This window comes from Lithobates pipiens, unplaced genomic scaffold, assembly GCF_037356315.1.
Source record: "Lithobates pipiens isolate NorthernLeopardFrog02 unplaced genomic scaffold, aLitPip1_a1.2 Scaffold_19, whole genome shotgun sequence".
Taxonomy (NCBI): domain Eukaryota; kingdom Metazoa; phylum Chordata; class Amphibia; order Anura; family Ranidae; genus Lithobates; species Lithobates pipiens.
This window is the reverse complement of record NW_027507764.1, coordinates 86,386,027-86,407,531: the sequence shown is the minus strand read 5'-3', so window position 1 is coordinate 86,407,531 and position 21,505 is coordinate 86,386,027. Positions and strand designations below refer to the sequence as shown.

The 21,505-nt window shown below is 42.5% G+C and overlaps 1 protein-coding gene across 3 annotated transcripts in view; it reads left to right on the top strand.

Annotated features, from left to right (window-relative positions):
• MKX (mohawk homeobox) overlaps positions 1–21,505 on the top strand; it is a 154,890-nt gene that overhangs the window by 43,283 nt on the left and 90,102 nt on the right. For 2 of the 3 annotated variants that reach the window (XM_077491034.1, XM_077491035.1), the window contains exon 3: positions 5,077–5,239. In XM_077491034.1, coding sequence (XP_077347160.1) covers positions 5,077–5,239 — 163 coding nt within the window. The remainder of the gene's footprint in view (positions 1–5,076; positions 5,240–21,505) is intronic. The other variant, XM_077491033.1, reaches the window with a different exon arrangement.

Here is a 21,505-nt window from a genome sequence, read left to right as displayed (position 1 = left end):
ACAGCGGTGGAGAATGCCTGTGCACTGCATGTTAAGAAGGCTGCTTGTAGTCTGCAATGGATACATATAGCAGAATGACTATGCAGAAAGACAATTAGCAAACAGTTGTCACCCCATTATTAGAAGTGCCTGAATAATGACTTTCATGGTAGGATCACTAATTATTATTATTGTGATGAAAGCTTTAGATTTAAATCATTTTAAAAATACTTTTCTTAATTGTACATTACGGGACACCTTAAAAACAAAAAAACTAATTTTGGTAGCAGTGGTGACTGGTGCTCAATATTTTGGTGGAGGGGTGGCAAACAAACCCCCCCCTAACTTGCACTGCCGCCATTTTAGCCTCTTGCTGATCAGTTAGCTCACATGGCTGCAGAAAGAATGGTGGGCTTTAATATCTACATGTTGCACATTTGCGTTTATGTGGGCTGAGGTTTTTGTGCTGCTTATTCCATGCACCCAGCACAGTGACCACAATGCCAGGTCTCTAGCTATTATCAGGACCTGGCGCAATGAGCTTGTGATCACCTGACCACTGTAACAGTCAACCACATTGAAGTCTCAAATACATTTAGATAATTGTTTTAGAAGGCATTTTGCTCAATTATTGCCACTGCAGCACTTTTATCATGTTGGTTGTATAACAGTTGGCTTTATATCATTATTCACATATCATTATACACATGTAAGTAATAATATACGCCAAATTAAGATTCCATAAGCAAGTTAGTGATTTCTTCCTCAGAGAAGAATGCTATGTCTGCCACCAAATGCCCACTTTCTCTTATGCAATACTTATGTACAATATATCTTTCAGATTTCCGCAGCTACTATGTAGAATGCCAGAATTGTCCTGCAGATTGACAACGCTAGACTTGCTGCTCACAACTTCTGTGATACCCCCCTTCACTGGCGGGAGACGGATGGGAAGGTGGCCTTATCTAAGGTGGCAGATGACTAAGATCTGGGGTAGCGCTGCTGCCCTGCTGCTCCAGCTTGCGAAGGGAAGAGCTGGGGCTTCTCTTCCTGGCCTGAACAGGAAGTGGGTCCTGAGACCCGATTGGCCGGAAGTCCTAAGACTTCTGATTCCTGATTGGCCAGGAGGAGAACACCGAACCCACCCTTTTTTGAAGCCTCAGGCTCTAATCACGTGCTTCTAAAAAAGACAAAAAAAACCATTGAAATCCATGCGTCCGGTGCCCTGCATATAGATTAGGGGACAGGTGCATAGATCATGGAGACGACACCCCTGTGCCCCTAATCAATGGGCCGCCACTGTTTTGTAGATAAAATTGTGCATTTATTATTTTTTTTTGCAAAGGAGCCTGCAAAGCTTTGCACCCGTAATCAGTGGATCAATGTCAGGCTCCTACACACTCAGCTAACAGCTCTCTGCCCGTACCTCTGTACGGGCAGACAGTTACTCAGCTGCATGAAGTGTTATGAACTACACCTTAACCAGCTCCCTTTCAACAGTCTGACTCTCTGTTTATTGTTCCTAAAGGTCAGTGTAGAAAAAAGCCTGCTTCTTTTTCCACAATATCTACGGTAGGTGGACTTGACAGTTCCTTGTTCAAGGAGCTGGCTGAACAAAAAAGGAGGGACTCGGGAGTAATCTTCCTATACGGAACATTGTATTCTGACAGCTGCACAGACTGCTATCAGAATATACTGATCAGTGGCTGCAGCTAATTTGCTATAGCTTCTGACTGACGGACTATTTTCCATCAGATCCCTTCAACAGATGTTGATTGTTTCATCGACTTCTGACAAAGGGACATTTTAGAAAATAGAGGGAGCCCACACACTGATCGAAATCTGTTGGGTTCCTGCCGGTCAAATTTTGATCAGCGTTTGGCCAGCTTGAATGCAGATTTTCTTTACTCCACCCAAAAGTGACATTTCAGTTAGGTGTAGTCTGAGGAAACTGTTCAGTGGATCGATCTCTACTTCCTACAGCAGAGCTGTGCCTTCCCTACTGGGAGAGAGAGCTTGGCATGGGAGTGTTGTGTTCATGTAAGAAAACACTGAACACCAGTTCGGGGATGGGGGGGGGGGGGGTTATTGTTCTAGCCAGCCACCGACCACCAATGATGGAATGGGTGGATGGGTGGTATTTTTACAGACTGCCACTGACCACCATTACTGGGGGGGGGTTACATTACTGCTGTTTACTGCCAATGCTGCACGGTTACTACCAAAAACCAATGATGAAGGGGAAACTATTATGGTTACTTACAACGCCAATGCAGGGGGTTACTATTACTGCCAATGACACTAAAACTATGACTGCTTTTACTCCCACACTACATGCCAAACATCGTGCAGTGACTACCACTTGAGATGTTCTGCAGGAGCGTGCCACATTATCCTTGTTGACATTTTCAAGGCAATCCTCCTATTTTCAAATGTGGTAACTATGCAGGGCATAGCCTCTCTGAGTTTATGTACATGGGCAGATCAATATTCTAACTTCCATATCTTTACATAAAGTTGCAACTGTATTTACAGCTGCTGCTGTCTGCCTTGCAACAGGTTTTTTTCTCGCCCTTAGCGTGCATGATGTGTAATTTCTTAATTATTACTGGAAATGATTTTGATGTATGGGATGGGGGTTAAAAAGATAATGCGACCTGGGTGCCAGATAAGTTAGCTACGCCACTGGGTGACATTGCCATCACAGGAATTAACTTTTGATGTGAAGGGGCAGCCTAACCAATAAAACCTTGTAATGTGGTAAGTCATCTTTGCCCCAGTCTGCTTCTTCTAGATAGGAAATTTAAGCTTCTTCTGCTTCCACTCTCTGTGGTTTTCAGTAATGACTATACAACCAGGTCCAGTTATAAGTTAATGAAGTGTGTGACTGGCTGTCATACCTACATAAATTGCTTAACATCAGCCAAACCCTTAATGGATTAAATTAGGCTAGTCGGTTTGTTGAAAAGGTAATTTGTAACACATCCTCTAGCGTGAAAGCATTCTACATCATGGAATCCACGTGCTGTAGCTGATAGAAAATGTTTTATATTGTTTGTAGAACTTTACAACTATTATTATTATTTATATGAACACGAAAAATATTTTTCAGTATATTTGCCATCATGCTTCAGGGCGGTTTGTGTGTTTCCAGCACCGCATTCAAAACGTATTGCCTTTGCGATATTCTGCGGGTGCCAATACATCCTTAACGGCACCAAAAAAAAAAAAAAAAACACAGATCCCAAAAACAGTGCATTTGGAGGCACCAGATAACATGGTACCACAGTATCATGAGGGGTACCACAGTATTTGGTGGGATGCGATTTTTCAAAAGTAGTGCATGCACTACTTTTTGTGCGGTTTGGTGCAGTTTGCAGCCCATCCTGTGCGATTCTGGGGTTTAACCGGCCCCCACTGTATACAGTTTTCTTCAGCAAATTATTTTTGTGAGTTTGGTGTAAAGTTTTTGCTTGGATCCTGACAGGAACATCACTTTCTGTTGAAGGCTGACTTTGTTAAGCAACTTCTTTGCAATTAGCAGCAGCATTGTCAGCATGCAATGTGTGCTCCTTGAGAGCACCATTATCTATGAGGTCTGTGCATACAGGCAGCCCAGAGGCCAACAAAATGAGCTTACACAGCAGGTAGACAATACTGCTTCTTATTGCGGGGCAGTGGCTTAGTGCTGTAAGCTGTGAACAGGAAATACTCTTATGCCACATACACACGACCAGACTTTTTCAACAGCAAAGGTCCGACAGAACAAATCCGTCGGACAATATGATAATGTGTGGGCTCCATCTGACCTTTGCTGTCCAAAAATCTGACGGACTTTAGAAATAGAACATGTTTCAAATTTTTCCGCCGGAACTCCACCGGACCCAGTTTCTATGGAGAAATCTGCTCGTCTGTATGCTAGTCCAACGTTCTAAAAACCGACGCTAGGGCAGCTATTGGCTACTGGCTATGAACTTCCTTATTCTAGTCCGGTCGTACATCATCATGTTCGAATACGTCGGACTTTGGTGTGATTGTGGCCAAGTCCGTTTATTCGGAAAGTCCGTCGGAACTCTGCCAAAAGTCCGTCGGGAAGACCGTCTGACCTAGTCTGCCGCAGTCTGGTCATGTGTATGCGGCATTATTGGCATGATCTCCAGGTAATACATAAAATGATTTGTTGAGGAAAACTGTAGACAGCGACTCATGATCACAAACATTCTAGAAAATAGATTTTGAATTTACATACAGTTCAACCTCTTTTTATTATTATTATTAGTTAGATTCATGTAGTACTAGACCAAGATTTCATATCAAACTGATTTTGTGTCTGTTCCTTTGATATCCTTCCACAAATATTGCTGCAGGAAGCTATGTCTACAATATACCCCTGACAGCGCACAGTTGTTCAACTTGTTCAATGGATACAGCAAAAGCTGTACAGGCACAATGGATCAAGAATTAAAGCCTGGAGCACAGACATTCTGTAATTTCTTTTGTGCAAAAAAAAAAATTAATTGGTCAGGTGTACTAAATCACTGCACTTTACTGTACAGTCCATCGGTTTATGCTGGATTTATGCTGGATACTACAGCTATTGTAGAATACCTGGAGATCCTGCCATGATGGTCCTTGTTCAGGGACTTTCTGTTTGTAGGGTGACAGCTGTTTCCCAGTTGTGTTCCTACCTTGTCCATGATTGAAACTGCAAGTGGCCACACCAACACACATTTTGTGGGCACGATCCCTCTTAAAGCCAAGTTAGAGCAATGCAGCTAATGCTGGATCAAGTGCATGTAAATAGGAAGTGACTAAACGGGGCTGGAAGAGACCCAGTGCTGAGATCCAAAACGAGTGTGGACAAATGCTAAAATACTGTATTTTATTAAAACAAAAAATGCAATTGTTTATGATGTAGAGTACTTTAGCAAACAAAATGTCATCCATTTAGATTTTACATCTACCTAAATAGCAGCTATTTACTGTATACACTTTACGGTTCTACTCTTCTGTCTTACAGTATTAAATTTATTAAAAACAACAGCCTTTAGGTCACTCATCCAGATTATCATGAATGTTCTTTTATTTTTCTTGTAGCAGCTCTAGAGGAAGCAGCGGTAAAATAAGACACAAACGGCAGGCGCTGCAAGATATGGCGCGACCATTGAAGCAGTGGCTGTACAAACATCGGGATAACCCATATCCAACGAAGACTGAGAAAATCCTTCTGGCACTTGGGTCACAGATGACTCTGGTTCAGGTAAATATAGTAAAACACGTTGCTGTTATATAGTCTAATTACATAACCCACTATAGCAAAAATTATGGAAAAGTCACATATCCAAATTATAGAGTTAATCAATGGGAAAGTGTGGCCTTGATGGTTCTTATTTTGCTCCTTTGCCCGTCTGCCTACTTTAGGTTTTGCCTACCAATATTTGATACCATGGGCCTTGATGATGATATGGTTTGGCATCAACCAATAGTGGATTGTATTACAAGTGCCCCCTTCCTAAATATGAAGGTTGGAGCTGCATAGATTTAGAACCACTATGGTTCATAAATGACAGCTAAAGGGATATAAGGATCTTTATCCCAAGCCAATAATTATTTTTGGATCTGGTCTTCAGACCAACACATATATATTTCAAAAGAAAAAATAGCACTGGAGATGGTAAACAATGCGCCAATCCTGGCCAAGCCAGGTATTAAGTAATAGCATTTTTGAAAGTGCAAGACAAAAACAGTACATTCCATAGCTCAACTCACCAAACAGTCTGCCAACCAACCAAATTAACCTGTCTGACAGTCAGCGTTAAAAAAGGGGGTTTAGTTAGCAGGCATTTGCAAACACATGCATAAACTGCAAGGCCTCCTCATGGCACCCAGTGTATGCTTGCAGTCCTAAACGCTACTGAATTTATGAGCGTCTCCACAATGGGAGCACATGCATTAAATGGATAGATGAGGGGCAGGTGGGCCTGGGGGCAGCCCAATCCTAAAGGAACAGGAGCACACTGGACACCCAACACATAGCACAGTGGCAGCAAAGGTGCCCAGTGTCCCCCCGGACCATAGTTACACCAGTAACAAACAAATGGCCCCTGCCCCCACCTATAACTGGCCTTCACAGAAAGGAGCACATGGAATGGCAAACGCATGAAGGACATTTATCCTGGCTTTATCCCAAGCCAATAATTATTTTTGGATCTGGTCTTCAGACCAACACATACATATTTCAAAAGAAAAAATAGCATTGGAGATGGTAAACAATGCGCCAAACCTGGCCAAGCCAGGTGTTAAGTAATAGCATTTTTGACAGTGCAAGACAAAAACAGTACATTCCATAGCTCATCTCACCAACCAGTCTGCCAACCAACCAAATTAATCTGGCCAACAGTCTGCATTAAAAACAGATTTAGTTAGCATGCATTTGCAAACGCATGCGTAAGCTGCAAGGCCTCTTCACGGCACCCTGTGTATGCTTGCAGTCCTAAACGCTACTGAATTTATGAGCGTCTCCACAATGGGAGCACATGCTCAGTTAAATTGATTCATATAATGGTGATAAAAAAAATATATTTTATTTTATTTTAAACTACATTTAACCTTTAAAATGCACCTTGTGTGCCATAGCACTTTATATTTGCCTTTCTTTAGCATTTGAATGTCATGCTCCTTAGTTTCTTTTTGACCTATTATAGAAGATAAACATTGTAATCATGCATCACTTGTGTATGTAAATGCAGGATGATTTACACTGCAGATGTTATGATCATGGTACAGTTAGCTCGGCAATTTTATGTGGAACAACCAACATTTTTTTCCTGCGTCTATGGGTACCTTAAGATGTTTCTTAATCTAACACTGCCTGATCTTAATTAGATTTAGCAAGGCCCAGAGATAACCTCTTACGTCTACCAAATTTTTGATATTTAAGCACCGGCTAGTGAGTTTCTAGCCAGAAGAGACAAAAGAGATGCACAGTACAGATTGCCAGATCTGCTGGCAAATGTGTTGAGCAGGTGCTACAGATGAACCCAAATTTTATTAAGGGATAGTCTTCTGTTTAGTAACTTTAGCTTTGACCTTTATCAAGTAAATTAGTTTGGCTCTCAGCCACAATCTGCTTGATTTTTTCGTTCTTTCTACAGTAAAATCCATCACAAAAGCTTTTCCTAAAATGTTCCCATATGCTGTTGGAGAAGCATTGATTTGTCTATATAAGTGTAAGGTACTGTGAAGGGACAAGCTAGGCCTAGACTACACCCATCATTGTGTAATCCCATACATTTGGTAAAAATCATCTTTAGCTCCGGTATTTACTTTTTCCTTGGTGTAACATTTCTGAGCTGACCTGATGAAGTGTAATGGTTAGCTCCTGAAAGTGTGTCTATAAAATCCCCTTGTTAGAACAGTAAACCATTTTCTCCTCTGTTTCTGCGTATATATGAAATTACATGACATTAGATGCACACAGAAGGATTCATTTACTGTTCCCCAAGAAACCATCATGTGTCTGCTCCCTTTGCTGTAAGTTCAGGAGGCCAGCCTTCTGTTTAGGAAAGTAAGACAGCTTTCTGCTCAAAGGTAATTCATGCTGCTCTCTTGTGGCTATATGACTGGATATTCATGTGGTCTCGGCAGGTAGCTTAGTGTTCAGACCCATTTCATGTTACCATTTTACATTTAGTTAGCTTGAAAAAGTCAACTTACTTAGCGTTGACCTTGAAAGGTTTACCTAACTGTTCATCAGCTGTTTTTGTGGATGGTCAGACTATTGTTTATCAACTGTTCATTTTGAGTCTGGAATTTTAGCCTACTGTTCATTGGCTGTCCATATTGACAATGGAAGGCTGGCATATAGTACATTGACTTTTCATTTTGACCTTAGATGCTCAGTCTGCTGTTCATCAGCTGTGCAGCCTACTTTCCATCTGCTTTTCATGTTCACCTTTCCACCTGTTGTTTATTGGCTGTTTATATTGACATTGGAAGGTCAGTCTGTGGTTCATTGGCTGCTCAGAAGACATCTGGTCAAGGTTAAGGGGCTTTGACACTTCTGGTGCAAATGCTTTGCACCAGTAACTAACAGTAGCATTAAAGGGGAAGTCAAGGGTTAGAGCTTGAGAATAGCCTCCAAAACCAAAATATCAAGCAGAAACATGGTAGACAAAATCGGAGACACAAATAGAATAGAGAGGTAGACCTAGCTCTCAACCATGAGTTAATGAGAAGGCTCTGCTGTTATGGTGAGCTCTTCCACCTTTAACAGCTCCATTTCAGACAAATTACTACTGATTCACAATACTTGGCTGCCCCTGGGTCTTAATGTTCTGCAGAACTTTTTCTACCCCATGGCAGCAGCTTGTACCAGAGTCTAAGGAGTACAAGTGCACACAAAGGTTAGTAGGGATCAGATGGACAAACAACAAGTGAGCTTAAGGCTGAATGATACAAGGATTCCCAAAAGGAAACACAATCTAAGAATAAGTGATAGGGAGCAAACTAACTCTTTGTAGTGGGGACAACCAAACAATGGGAGCGGGATCAGAAGGTTGCCAGGACGGGAAAAAAAAAACAGTCAGACATTACGGTACTTAATGAAAGTCAAATAACATACATCCAGATTCAGCTACAAATAATGCACAAACCATTATAGTCTCAGGAAAGAGAGAGACTAATGAGAGTGGGTTGGAGCTACATGCTAGCGGAAATATGAAAAACAGCAATAGAACAAGCAGTGAAATGTGTGGATGGGAGACATTGCACAAAAAGCAGGCAAAACCTGCAAGGTATCAAAGGAAGCAAGAGTTGACCCTTTTAAAAATATTTCTGTATATAACTGCAACAGTAGTTCAAATATCTGTGAATAATCAAGTACAAGAAGTGTAGCCAGTATGCGACAAAAGCTTCATCCAAATCAAGACTTTGTAAAATATGTACACTAGAGTTGAATAGAAGGTCACGAAGTCCTCTATATGAAACACTGTGGCTTCTAATTGAGAGGTACCATTTGAAGAGTTTTGGACATTTTATACAGATGTGTGGACGCCACAGGGCATGTCCATAAAATGCTGATGTAATACTGTCTACCATCCTATTAATGAATGCAGACGAAAAGAGACAAGCTATATTCACTAGGATACATCAGATGAAGCCACCCCATGTGTATCTAAACCAGAAAGTGGAAGAAAAGAGTGGCTTTTTGTACAACACTGTAAAAATATAACAATTTTATTATATACAAAATAATAGATTTATTTCAATCTTACATGGATATACACAACTGTATATACAGTACAACATGCATCAATATTAGACCTTAACAATATTGTGTATGTACCGCATTTCGCAGCTATGAGGTACGAGGTAGATTCATTTAAAGGTCAAATCACCTTAATCACTACCTTGTGAAGTATGTACAGTAGAGTTGAATAACAGAGCAGGAAGGACTCAGTATAAAACAATGTTGCTGCTAATTGAGAGGTACCATTGAATAGTTTTGGACATCCTATACAAATTCCACAGGAGGTGCTTCCCAAGGAACTTCCAAACAGGGTGGACTTCACAGGGCAATCCCATAAAATGCTGATGTAAAAATATCATCTTGCCTGGTAAATGCTTTCTAATTTCTCAGTTGGAGAGCTGTTTGCTCATCCTGTTTTTCTACAGCAGGGGTCAGCAACCTCTTTCCACTTAAAGAGGAGGGCCGGTTATACAAAAAAAAAAAAAAAAGTCAGCAGCTGCAAACACTGCAGCTGCTGACTTAATCAACACACTCACCTGTCCAGGGTGCCCGCGATGTCGGCCGCCCGAGGCCGACCCGTCCCTCGGCTCTCGGGTCCCGGCGCCGCCATTCCTTGTAAGGGAAACAGGCAGTGGAGTCTTACGGCTTCACTGCCCGTTTCCTACTGCGCATGCGCGAGTCCCGCAGCTACTGCGCATGCGCGAGTCCCGCAGCGCTTTCTGAATGGGACGCGCTGTGTTCTGGAACACACAGTTCCCAGAACACAGCGCGACCCATTACCCAGAAGACGGCGCGACGAAGACAGAAGACAGAAGATCTCCGCGGAGGAGGAAGAGGAAGATTAGGAGAAAGTGCCTAGCAACAGGCATTTCTGGTAAGTAAAAAAAAAATTTTTTTTTCATTTTTTTTTTTATATTTTTTTGTAATTTTTAATATTTTTTTTGTTTTTAGGGTGGCCCTCCACTTTAAGGGCCGGATTCAATCTATGTGAATGCATGGAGAGCCACATTCACCTGATAATAAATGAAGATAACATTACACCCCGGACCTCTGGCCCCCTTTACATTACACAGCCCAGCACTTCTGCCCCTTTTTACATTACACAGCCCCCTTCAGACCTGTGGACCCCTTTACATTACACAGCCCCCGTACCTCTGGACCCCTTTACATTACACAGCCCCCCCCACATATTACACAGCCCTTAGCTGCGTAAGCAAGGAGGGAAGGGGCGCTTTAAAAAAACAAAATTCTTATTTATTTTATTTATTTATTTATTTTACCCTGTCCTTTAAAAAAAAATTCTGATCACTTTTATTGCTGTCAAAAGAAATGTAAACATCCCCTGTGACAGTAATAGACAGTGACAGGTACTCTTTATGGAGGGATCTGGGGTCTATAAAACCCCAAATCCCTCTGTGCACTTAAAAGCATTCAAAACACAAATTTTGGCTGTTTGAATACTGTCATTATATTAATTTGGCTCCTTTAAGTCTTCTGTAAACGGGAAGTGATGTCATGACATCGCTTCCGGGTTAAAAGATCTGAAACCCAATCAAAGCCGATCCTGGCTTTGTTTGGGTCTCAGGCCAGCCGGTGGAAGTGATGACTGGTCACTTGGGCCTCCTGGTGGTATGAGAGCCCGAGCGAGCCACAGGAAGAGGGGGGACGTCCCCTCCCGCTGCTCATGATAACAGTAGAGAGGCTTCTTAGCCACATTGGTTGCTATAAAAAGAAAGCCAACATCTGGCTCTAAAAAACGGTACTGGAGTGATGTCTGCAGTTGCAGGCATCACCTCAGTACAACCCCTTCAAGCCAAGGCCACACACATTTGCATACGGTCGGCGTGAAGGGTTAAAATGTCCACGGGCCAGGTGCACCTGAATTCATCACGTGCACTGACGGGCCGGACATTTAGCGGCGGCGAGCCGGATTCGGCCCGTGAGCATATTTGAACTCCTCTTTGTAAAGTAATTTTCTTTACAACATAGGCAAAATTTGCATAATGTTCTATCTATATAATAAAGTTTCAAGCATCCTAGATGGAGATCATTGCTAGCCACTGTGCATTGTATGATCTCTTATGCAACTGTTGGGATAGGTTTTACCAGCCCGGAACAGAAACACGTGGCCAAAGTGGTGGCCCTCAATAATAAGCTCCACATGTCCTCATCAATTACAAGATCCTTCCTGCTCCAAAGCGACATTTAATAATGGATTGCTGGCATCTACCGCAGTGTGAGCCCAAGAAAGATGTATAATTCAGACATCTCTGTTAGAGTGAGATTGTTTTGCAGTGGAAAATGAGGGATGGTTTTATGGATCCTGTGTCTAGTGTTACCTAACAGCATCTCGGTGCAAGACGCTTATAATTCAACTCATTGGCAAAACATCTCACTTTTTCAACACATGTGGACATGGTAAATCCCAAAGCTGTCGCGTAGCTAATCCCTAATACGTGACCTTTCCAGCGAATGGTTTTGCAGCTTATAAAACAAGGCAACACCGTGAAATAACAAGTCAAATAATTACACATAGAGCATAATGCGGGTTTGTTTCACCTTTTTTCTTGAAAAATGGGATACAGAAGTGATATACAAGTATGGGGAAAACAAAGTGAATGAGAAGAGTTATTGCTGTTAATAACACATGGCCATGTACACTCCATTAATGTTTTTACAATGGCAACCCAGAAACACTGAAGCTTTTGTAGCACTTATTTTTTCAGATTTTTGCTGGTAATGCTTGTTAAAGAAGAACAGGACTTAATTCATACATAACTCTCCAAAAGAAGAACCCTATCTGCAACTAAATGTTGAGCATAAATGACCGCCACTGTAATAACAGAAACCTTCTGACCCTGTGGATTAGACAAAGATACCAACTATAAATGGTGTTCCTATGTGTTTAACTGCCAGGATCATGCATACAGATTTCAATTCAAGATCTAAACCCAAGATCGAATATGTAATATATTGCAGCATTTCAGTCTTTAAATGTTGTTGTTGCATTATTTTTTTCAAGCCTTTTCTTTCCTTTTATCTTCACCTGTTGATCCTACAACTAACACAATTTCTATCCTAGGCTGAAAACGCTTACTCACAATACTAAACCTGTGGAGGAAGAACGTGGTCAATCTAGGTTGCTCGCTCCTGATTTAGACTACAGAACACCTTCCCTCTTCTCCTCCCCATAACTTAATGGGAAAGTGTTCTGTAGTTCACAGAGGTAAACTTGGCAGGGCTGATAACATTGCTTGAGGTTTCGACAGGCGCTTACGAGTTAACTGGATTTCTGCCACAATTAACAGGTATTTGTTTTAATTTATCTGACAAATATAACAAAATGCTTTTGATGGTATATTTAACAACCCAAAAGGGAGTAAATTATAGAAGTACTTAATTTGAGTTTGATATACTGGAGGCAGTATATACAGCCACGTAGACTGTGACAGTGTTGAGCAGTGGTCTTTGACTCAAAGGAAAGTAGTTTAATCATTGGTTATAACTAAATGGCACTTCATTTTATAAGCCAATTCCATCAAAAAGTAGTATTTTGTTTTTGGATTGGAAACCGTAAGTTGAGTAACTTGGCAGCTTCTTATAGCTATCTGGGATTCTAATAGCATTGCTACTTTACTAGTAGTTTGTGTTTCTTCACTCCTCGTTCAAGGTCATAGGTACAAATAATAAACTTGCCACAGACCTGGACAGTTCATAATTCCTCTTTAAATCCAGAGATATAAGCAGATGAAATTATATGCAAACATTGACTTTTAGCTGTAAATATCAAAGTTGGCTGGGCACCCTTATATTCCCTTTTGGACAGTGAGGTCACACATCTTTTACTAGACCCTGGTGGGACCAAGCTCAACTTTTACAGAAAAATAGGGAAGATTGGCACAAAATTTCAGTTGCCTTTTATCTCAGGATCTACTGATCTACTGACATGCGATTTTCACTGAAGTTAATCGCTTATTTTAGTATATGCTTATTGTATAGGGCATATTTACCTTAAAGTGTATCTAAAGCCATTTTTTTTTAGAGAATGGACTGATTAAAACCCATCAGTTTCATTTATTTTTATTAATTGTTTCTTGCTATGCGTGCCCAACAGGAAACAAGTGCAAATTTTGTCAAAACAAGGTATCACCACCAAAAGATTTCCCTTCACATCCTGTTCTAGTAACAACTCTAATATTTTGGATTTCCATCATTTGTGTCCAGTTGATAATGGTATGTAGGACAAATGGAGAAAACTTGGCAGGGCTGATAACATTGCTTGAGGTTTCGGCAGGCGCTTACAAGTTAACTGGATTTCAATCTCTCCAGCAGGGACTCATACAATGGTAGAGCCTAACCTTTTCCTAGGGACACAGAGAAAAGAATACATGTGTTGAGATCTATTTGAAGTATATCAAAATTCAAAACAAAAATGTTGTTGATTGTAGTGTAGATGTGATTAGATATGGTGGCTGCCTAAGATACATTTCCACAACTGAAATCTCAAACAATTATGTCAATCTTCCTAGCTATTATCTGTGGACTACAAAAAACTTTACCCTATGTAATGGAAATGAGAATAGGGGAGATGTTTGTAGTCCAAATGGGGAAAGCATTTGGGGAAAGGGGGTCGGACCCCCTCACTAGAAGAAAATAACCTAAAAAAAAAGCCTGGAAATAAAGAAAACTATTGCAGCCACTACTTTTAATACGGACCTCCAGTCCCCATAATAGGCAGAAGGTCCACCATAGAAAACCATCATGTGTTGCCAGCATCCCATGTTGTAGTGAAACAATACAGTATCTCCAAAGTGAGTGGGATTTTCAAGGCAACTACTATATCCAATAAAGTTATATAAAATCATTATATTTATTGATACAAGTTAAAATGTCATACGATTTATACAACTTTATGTGATATAGTAGTTGCCTTGAAAATACCACTCACTTTGGGGGTACTGTATTGTTTCAGTCCCCATAATAGATTTTTCTTTAAAAGCTCCCCTGTGATCGTTATTATTTTTATATTTACATTAAACTACTTTTACAACTGTATTTATGCAGGTTATTTTTAAATATTGAAGTATATTTTATATTTACCTGATCTCAGAAGCAGGCAGGGGGCCATGTAGTATGTGGGCATCTGAAGCCCGCTTGCGTCTTTTTCCGGGATTCAGTGCAGCTACCCAGCATGCACCTCTTGATCTTACGCCTGCACAGTAATGACACTGCGTGGTGCAGTTTGTTCAGAAAAGGTTGCCACAGCAATCGCACCGGCGACAAAAGTACCCGTCTCCTTGTTATGTCAATCAAATTCCATCCAGGAGGATGCCCATTGACTTCTGGTATTTATGACGCTTATATCCCAGGAGCCAATAGGTGGGAGGATATTACGTACCTCACCGTGAGAAAGGACGGAAGTGGAGCCCTATAAGGTACTCACACTTTAGAAAAAAACAAAAAAACCTTCCATACAATAATGAGATAGCGATGAGCAACAGTGGGTGCTAAAGTAAAAAAATAGGCTGGAACTCTGCTTTAAGGACCAGTAAGATGAAATATATAACATTATTGTTTTGGGCTTAGAGACCATTCACGTGTGTAGCAGGGGGCAGTAACAGCAGGCAGTTGAGACATGGATTTACACTCATCTTAACACAGATATGCTGTGTTTAGGGCACAAGTTAACGCATCTGGTGCAAGTCATTGGGGCCGTATTACAACCAACGTGCAATGTATGCGATTGCGGCATGGCGGTGTGGCATTTGCAGGGTTAAATCAGGCAGTGAGAAGACAAAATATCACCTCTTCACTCCTTGTCAAATGCCTTTGAAAAGCTATCAACTATGGATTGCTCATTAGAGGGGTGGCAAGGCCTGCTGCGCATGTGAACGAGCCCTTGCTACTTATGTCCAGAAAGTGAAGAGATGAATGAAGTAGGAGGAAAGCGCACATAAATTACAGCAATAGCAGGTGACACTTCCTCCTGTTTTGCACATTACTCTCTCCCCATAGTCTCACCCCCACTTGCATTTCCTTTTTCTTTTTATGACATCATTGATATGAAGAAAATGAGAATCCTGTTTGACTTATAAAACCCAGGATTATGGTAATGACTTTTTAAGACGTGTAGGTATAATTTAAACGGAAACAGTAAAAGTCTCTTAACAAAATAGTTTCCCGTAAAAACAAATCTCTTTTTAAGCCCTGAAAGGTATTGTTCACATGTACTCCAAGCAGTGGATCCGGAATTATTGCAATACCAAAAAATACCAATTCTTGCAGTTATGCATGAATTAAAAACAATTAAATGTGAACCCTAAGCTAACAGCTGCACGGTCACATATTTGTATTTCTGTTCTTAATGTCCTGAAAGACATGCATCCATGTCAGATTGGTGACCTGATTTTTCTCTACTGCAGTTTTGCCATATAGATTGGTAACAGATCAGAACCGACCAATTCTGGTACTTACAATAGCAGCTCCCTCGCCCTGCAAGGGTTAAATGCTCATTAGCTCAAGAGCACATGTGTCAAACACAAGGCCCGCCAGGCCATTTCATGTGGCCCTCGCACCTCTCCTGCAGCTATGGCACCCCCCCTCATCTCCGCCGTCACCTCCTCCTACAGATCTTACACCTCTCTGTGCTGCTGCAGCACCCCTCCCTGACTCCCTTGGTCTCAGCATTCAGCAGACTCTGGCTGCTGACTACAGACCCTGCACTTTCTGCTCCCTCCATCCCCAGCTTCTTTATGGAAACAGAACAATGTAAGGGGGGGGGGGGTGCACTGTGATAAAATGGAGGTAGAGGGACTCTTGACTTCTGATGGTGGGGTGCTCTGGACATCTAGTCTTACAGATACAACAGGCCCTTTGAGGGCAACCAATGCAGAAATTGAGTTGCTCTAGAGCAGTGGTCTCCAAAGTGCGGCCCTTTGCTTGCCTTTATCTAGCCCTTGGGGCATTTTACATCCCACTGATACAAGACATTATTCCTCCCACTGACACCAACAATGGGGCATACTTGTTGCTACTGACAACAAAGGGGCACTATTTCTTACATTGTCACCAACGATGGGGCACTATTTCTCCCACTGACAGCAATGATGGGGCACTATTCCTCCCACTGAAACCCAATAATAGGGCACTATTCCTCCCACTGATCCTAATAATGGGGCACTATTCCTCCATCTGACAGCACCGATGAGGCACTATTCCTCCCTCTGACAGCACTGATGAGGCACTATTCCTCCCTCTGACAGCATCGATGAGGCACTATTCCTCCCTCTGACAGCATCGATGAGGCACTATTCCTCCCTCTGACAGCATCGATGAGGCACTATTCCTCCCTCTGACAGCACCGATGAGGCACTATTCCTCCCTCTGACAGCACCGATGAGGCACTTTTCCTCCCTCTGACAGCACCTATGAGGCACTATTCCTCCCTCTGACAGCACCGATGGGGCACTATTCCTCCCTCTGACAGCACCGATGGGGCACTATTCCTCCCTCTGACAGCACCAATGGGGCACTATTCCTCCCTCTGACAGCACCGATGAGGCACTATTCCTCCCTCTGACAGCATTGATGAGGCACTATTCCTCCCTCTGACAGCATCGATGAGGCACTTTTCCTCCCTCTGACAGCACCTATGAGGCACTATTCCTCCCTCTGACAGCACCGATGAGGCACTATTCCTCCCTCTGATAGCACCGATGGGGCACTATTCCCCCCTCTGACAGCATCGTTGAGGCACTTTTCCTCCCTCTGACAGCACCTATGAGGCACTATTCCTCCCTCTGACAGCACCGATGAGGCACTATTCCTCCCTCTGACAGCACCGATGAGGCACTATTCCTCCCTCTGATAGCACCGATGGGGCACTATTCCTCCCTCTGACAGCACCGATGAGGCACTATTCCTCCCTCTGACAGCACCGATGAGGCACTATTCCTCCCTCTGACAGCATCGATGAGGCACTATTCCTCCCTCTGACAGCATCGATGAGGCACTATTCCTCCCTCTGACAGGATCGATGAGGCACTATTCCTCCATCTGACAGCACCGATGAGGCACTATTCCTCCATCTGACAGCACCGATGAGGCACTATTCCTCCCTCCGACAGCACCGATGGGGCACTATTCCTCCCTCTGACAGCACCGATGGGGCACTATTCCTCTCTCTGACAGCACTGATGGGGCACTATTCCTCCCTCTAAAAGCACCGATGGGGCACTATTTTTCCCCCTAGTACATGTACTAAGTGAAGGAATTGTTTGTATTGTTTACTCCCACTCATGCCAGGACAATCTCTACTCCTAGTGGCACTATTCCTCCATCTGACAGCATCGATGAGGCACTATTCCTCCCTCTGACAGGATCGATGAGGCACTATTCCTCCATCTGACAGCACAGATGAGGCACTATTCCTCCCTCCGACAGCACCGATGAGGCACTATTCCTCCCTCTGACAGCACCGATGGGGCACTATTCCTCCCTCTGACAACACCGATGGGGCACTAATCCTCCCTCTGACAGCATCGATGAGGCACTATTCCTCCATCTGACAGCACCGATGGGGCACTATTTTTCCCCCTAGTACATGTACTAAGTGAAGGAATTGTTTGTATTGTTTACTCCCACTCATGCCAGGACAATCTCTACTCCCAGTGGCCACAGTCCCCCCCCCCCCTAAAGTCTGAGGAACAGTAAACTGGCCCTTTGTTTAGAAAGTTTGGAGACACCTGCTCTAGAGGATGGAGAATAAGATGTAATACTTACCTTATTCCTTCCTCTGGTGCTCTCCTCTCTTTCGGCTTGTGGGCAGTCCAACACCCTCCTCATGTAAAATGCATGGCTATCAGTTATTATTGATTATGCTTTTGTGTGATCATGGCTAGGAGTGTCTTACAGAATAGGCTTCAGGGCACAGGTGGAGGGAGCTTGCTGGAGCAAGGAATAAAGCCCCGTACACACTATTAGATTGTCTGCTGAGTTTTTCCTTCAGATTTACCAAAAACATATAATATGAGGTCAAACCTTAGGAGTTTCAATGTGTATGCAATCAGGCAGGCCCTTCTACTACATGGTTTTGGTAAATCTGAAGGAAAAACTCAGCAGACAATCTGATAGTGTGTATGGGGCTTCAGGTAAGTATTTTACCAAATCCCTCAGTGCGTCTCAACCTAACCCAACACTTACTTATCATTTTGTATACATGTACAACTTGCATTATCCAAAAGTTTCAACAGTTCAACAAAGATGGGAAGATCTTGAAGGACCTTGAGGTATATCTAAAACCAAAAGTATTTTTCTTTTAGTTTTGGATAAGTGCAAAATTCCCTTCATACATACATTTGGTATATATACAGTATTTCTAAACTTTGTATATATACAGTGAGGTTGATTTACTAAAACTGGAGAGTGCATAATCTGGTGCAGCTCTGCATAGAAACCAATCAACTTTCAGGTTTTGTGTCAAAGCTTAATGTGTTGCTAAACGCACAACAGTAAAATCAGTATGTATATGCAATAACACATGCTTATTATACTCACTGTGGAACCTGTGGGATTAATCCTCCACATTGTGTAAAAAGGCTGTTTGATTCAGTTTTTTCTGGTCCAGCTCTTCTTTTAATATCCCCAATCTATCTGCTGATATTACAGAACCGTGGGAGCACTCTGCACGTGCTCAGTTTGGGGTGCATTGCTAGAGAAGTTTTTTTTTCTTTCTTGGGAGGGTGCATGTGCTCAACACAATCAGCACTGTCCAGACAGAGAGCCAGGGATCATGCAGCCTCATAGGACAGTCAGAGGAGAATGAAAGCTCCTCCTTCAAGCTTTAACCAGACACTGATAGAAGTCACAAGACTGCTATATACTGCTGTTGAGAAAAGGTATTTAGTAGTTTATATTTACTAAATTAATTGCATTTCCATGTTCTGTTTACTGTGGGAGACCAGATACAGCGAATGCAGGGTCCTGGGTTTAGTAACACTTTAATTGAACAAGCTGAAGTTAGAAGCTGATTATCTACTATGCACAGCTGCATCAGATTTTGCTCACTCCAGTTTTAGTAAACCAACCCCAGTATGTCTACACTTTGTATGTATATGACTATACGTACACTTAAACTACTTTAACTTAACTTCAACTTAACTTATCCTATATATGCCTGTCACTGACTTTTGTAGCTTCAGACACAATGGAATAATTAATCTTTACATTTTACAACAGAGGCACTAAAGTCTCAGCTATCCTTATTTCCTTTAGCGCCATGGACCTGGCAGTCTTCCACTTTATATAGACTAAGAACAGGTAATGTAAGCTGTTGAAAGTCTATGTTGTGATATTTGAGGATTATTTACTCTGCAGTACCTGTAGCTAGAGAAGTCAGTTTCAAAACTGAAATCAAGGAAAAGTAAAACCCCTTCCTTGCAGTGGGGCTTTGCCTGCACTTCAACGGTTAATTGATTTTAATGTCTAGGGGACCCGGTGAAGCAGTTTTACTTATGGGATCCTCTGCTCTCGCAAACTCCTCCGCTTTGTTATCCGGCTCCCCATGGCCTCTTCTCCCCTGGGCTTAGGTGGTCAGAGGCACCAGATGCCATCAAGGCCATGTATTGGATGTGAGGAGGCTAAAGGAACAGTCCAGTGCAACTTACAATTCATTACACGTGGTGGCTGGATCAGTTTTCTTTTCTTTGGCTTTTTCTCTTCAGTTTTCACCTGGTAATCTGACCAGTAACACAACTCCTGTATTAGTGAGCCAAAACTCTGGAGGAATGAGCACATAAGGCACAGCATTGTCAGTCTGGGGGAGGCTAGTGTTAAATGTATTAGCAGATTTAAGTACACTAATAAATCGGAGCAAAACTCCAGCTGACACTTCATCCATTTTTTTTGTTGCTTTTGGGTAAAAGGTTTTGCTTTGATAAATAAAAGCTGATCATTTTAATTACGTTAAATCATTTTATCCATACAAAAGGGGAGAGCAACAGGGGCGGGACTTTAAATGAGGTGCGAAATTGCAATAGAGTAAATTGGTGAACACTTGGGAAAATGTATTAAGTTCATGAAGAGTATAACATGCACATAATTCAGTTACAATTAATAAAAGGATACTAGCAATACATAATATTAACATGGATATGTATACAGTAATATGAACAACACAAAATTCCACAGTACACCATATTGAAATTTAGGTAAAACCTTAAAACATGAAATAGAGCCTGCATGGCGGGTGGCCTCGATATTCAATTAAATTAATTGTATGTAGCAGCTATAGGAGCTTGAGTATAATAATATAGAACATGACTTTGGTAACTCTACGCGTTTCGTGGCTAAACCGCCATTCATCAGGAGCAAGCGTGTACGATAGCTAAAATAAAAGAGGTATAATTATAATAAAATAATAATAAGATAATTGCAGACATGAGACAAAGGTGGGGTAATAAGAAACCCCACACAGGGTACATGCTTACACATTGGGACTCGCTTGATGGTGGCTGACTGTCGGGCTCCACCAGCCATTCGGAAAACGTCAAACCCCCCATGGGAGCTGAGGTAGACGGGTCAGCGGGGGCAAACTACCGGGCGCTATCCAAGGCAGATAAGTACCCACGAGGCAAGCCTGAGTGGGGAGTGAAAGTGACAGGTGAGGAAAATCGCCAGGAAATAGGCAGAACGTAAAGGGGAAGGAGTGGTGATGGTGATGGTAGACAGATGAGACCAGGACTGGAATAGCCCTGAGTGCAAGTGTGGAAGTGAAAGGGAGCCAAGCAGCAGACCAGGCACCTGTGCACGAGAAAAAAGAGGAAACATAATCCTTTAAAAGTAAGTGGGAGAAGGACAAGAAACAGTGAAAAGAAAATACCCCGTGCATGAAGTGAATCAGTGGCAAAGCTGAAGGACATAACACTCCTCGACCAGACGTGTAATCCGATCGTGTGGGAGTCTCGAGAGTAAACGCCGCCAAGGCCACGCCTCTTATAGGAACCCCCACAGAAACCGCCCACCAGCGTCACGCCGCACGTAGGAGAGAGGGGCGAAAGGCACCGCCGCACAGGCGCTGATGCGTCCGGCCAGCCGGCACCAACGCCCATCCCACGTATAGTGCGAGCATGGAAATCACATGAAGGCATATGCTGACATCCGAGGACGTGCACGTCCGACATGGAAAGCGTGACGCTGACGCGTAATGGCGGCACATCCACCCCCCAATCAAAAGAGGGGGGGGAAGGAGGGGCCGCCAGACGCGTCACAGCTCCCACA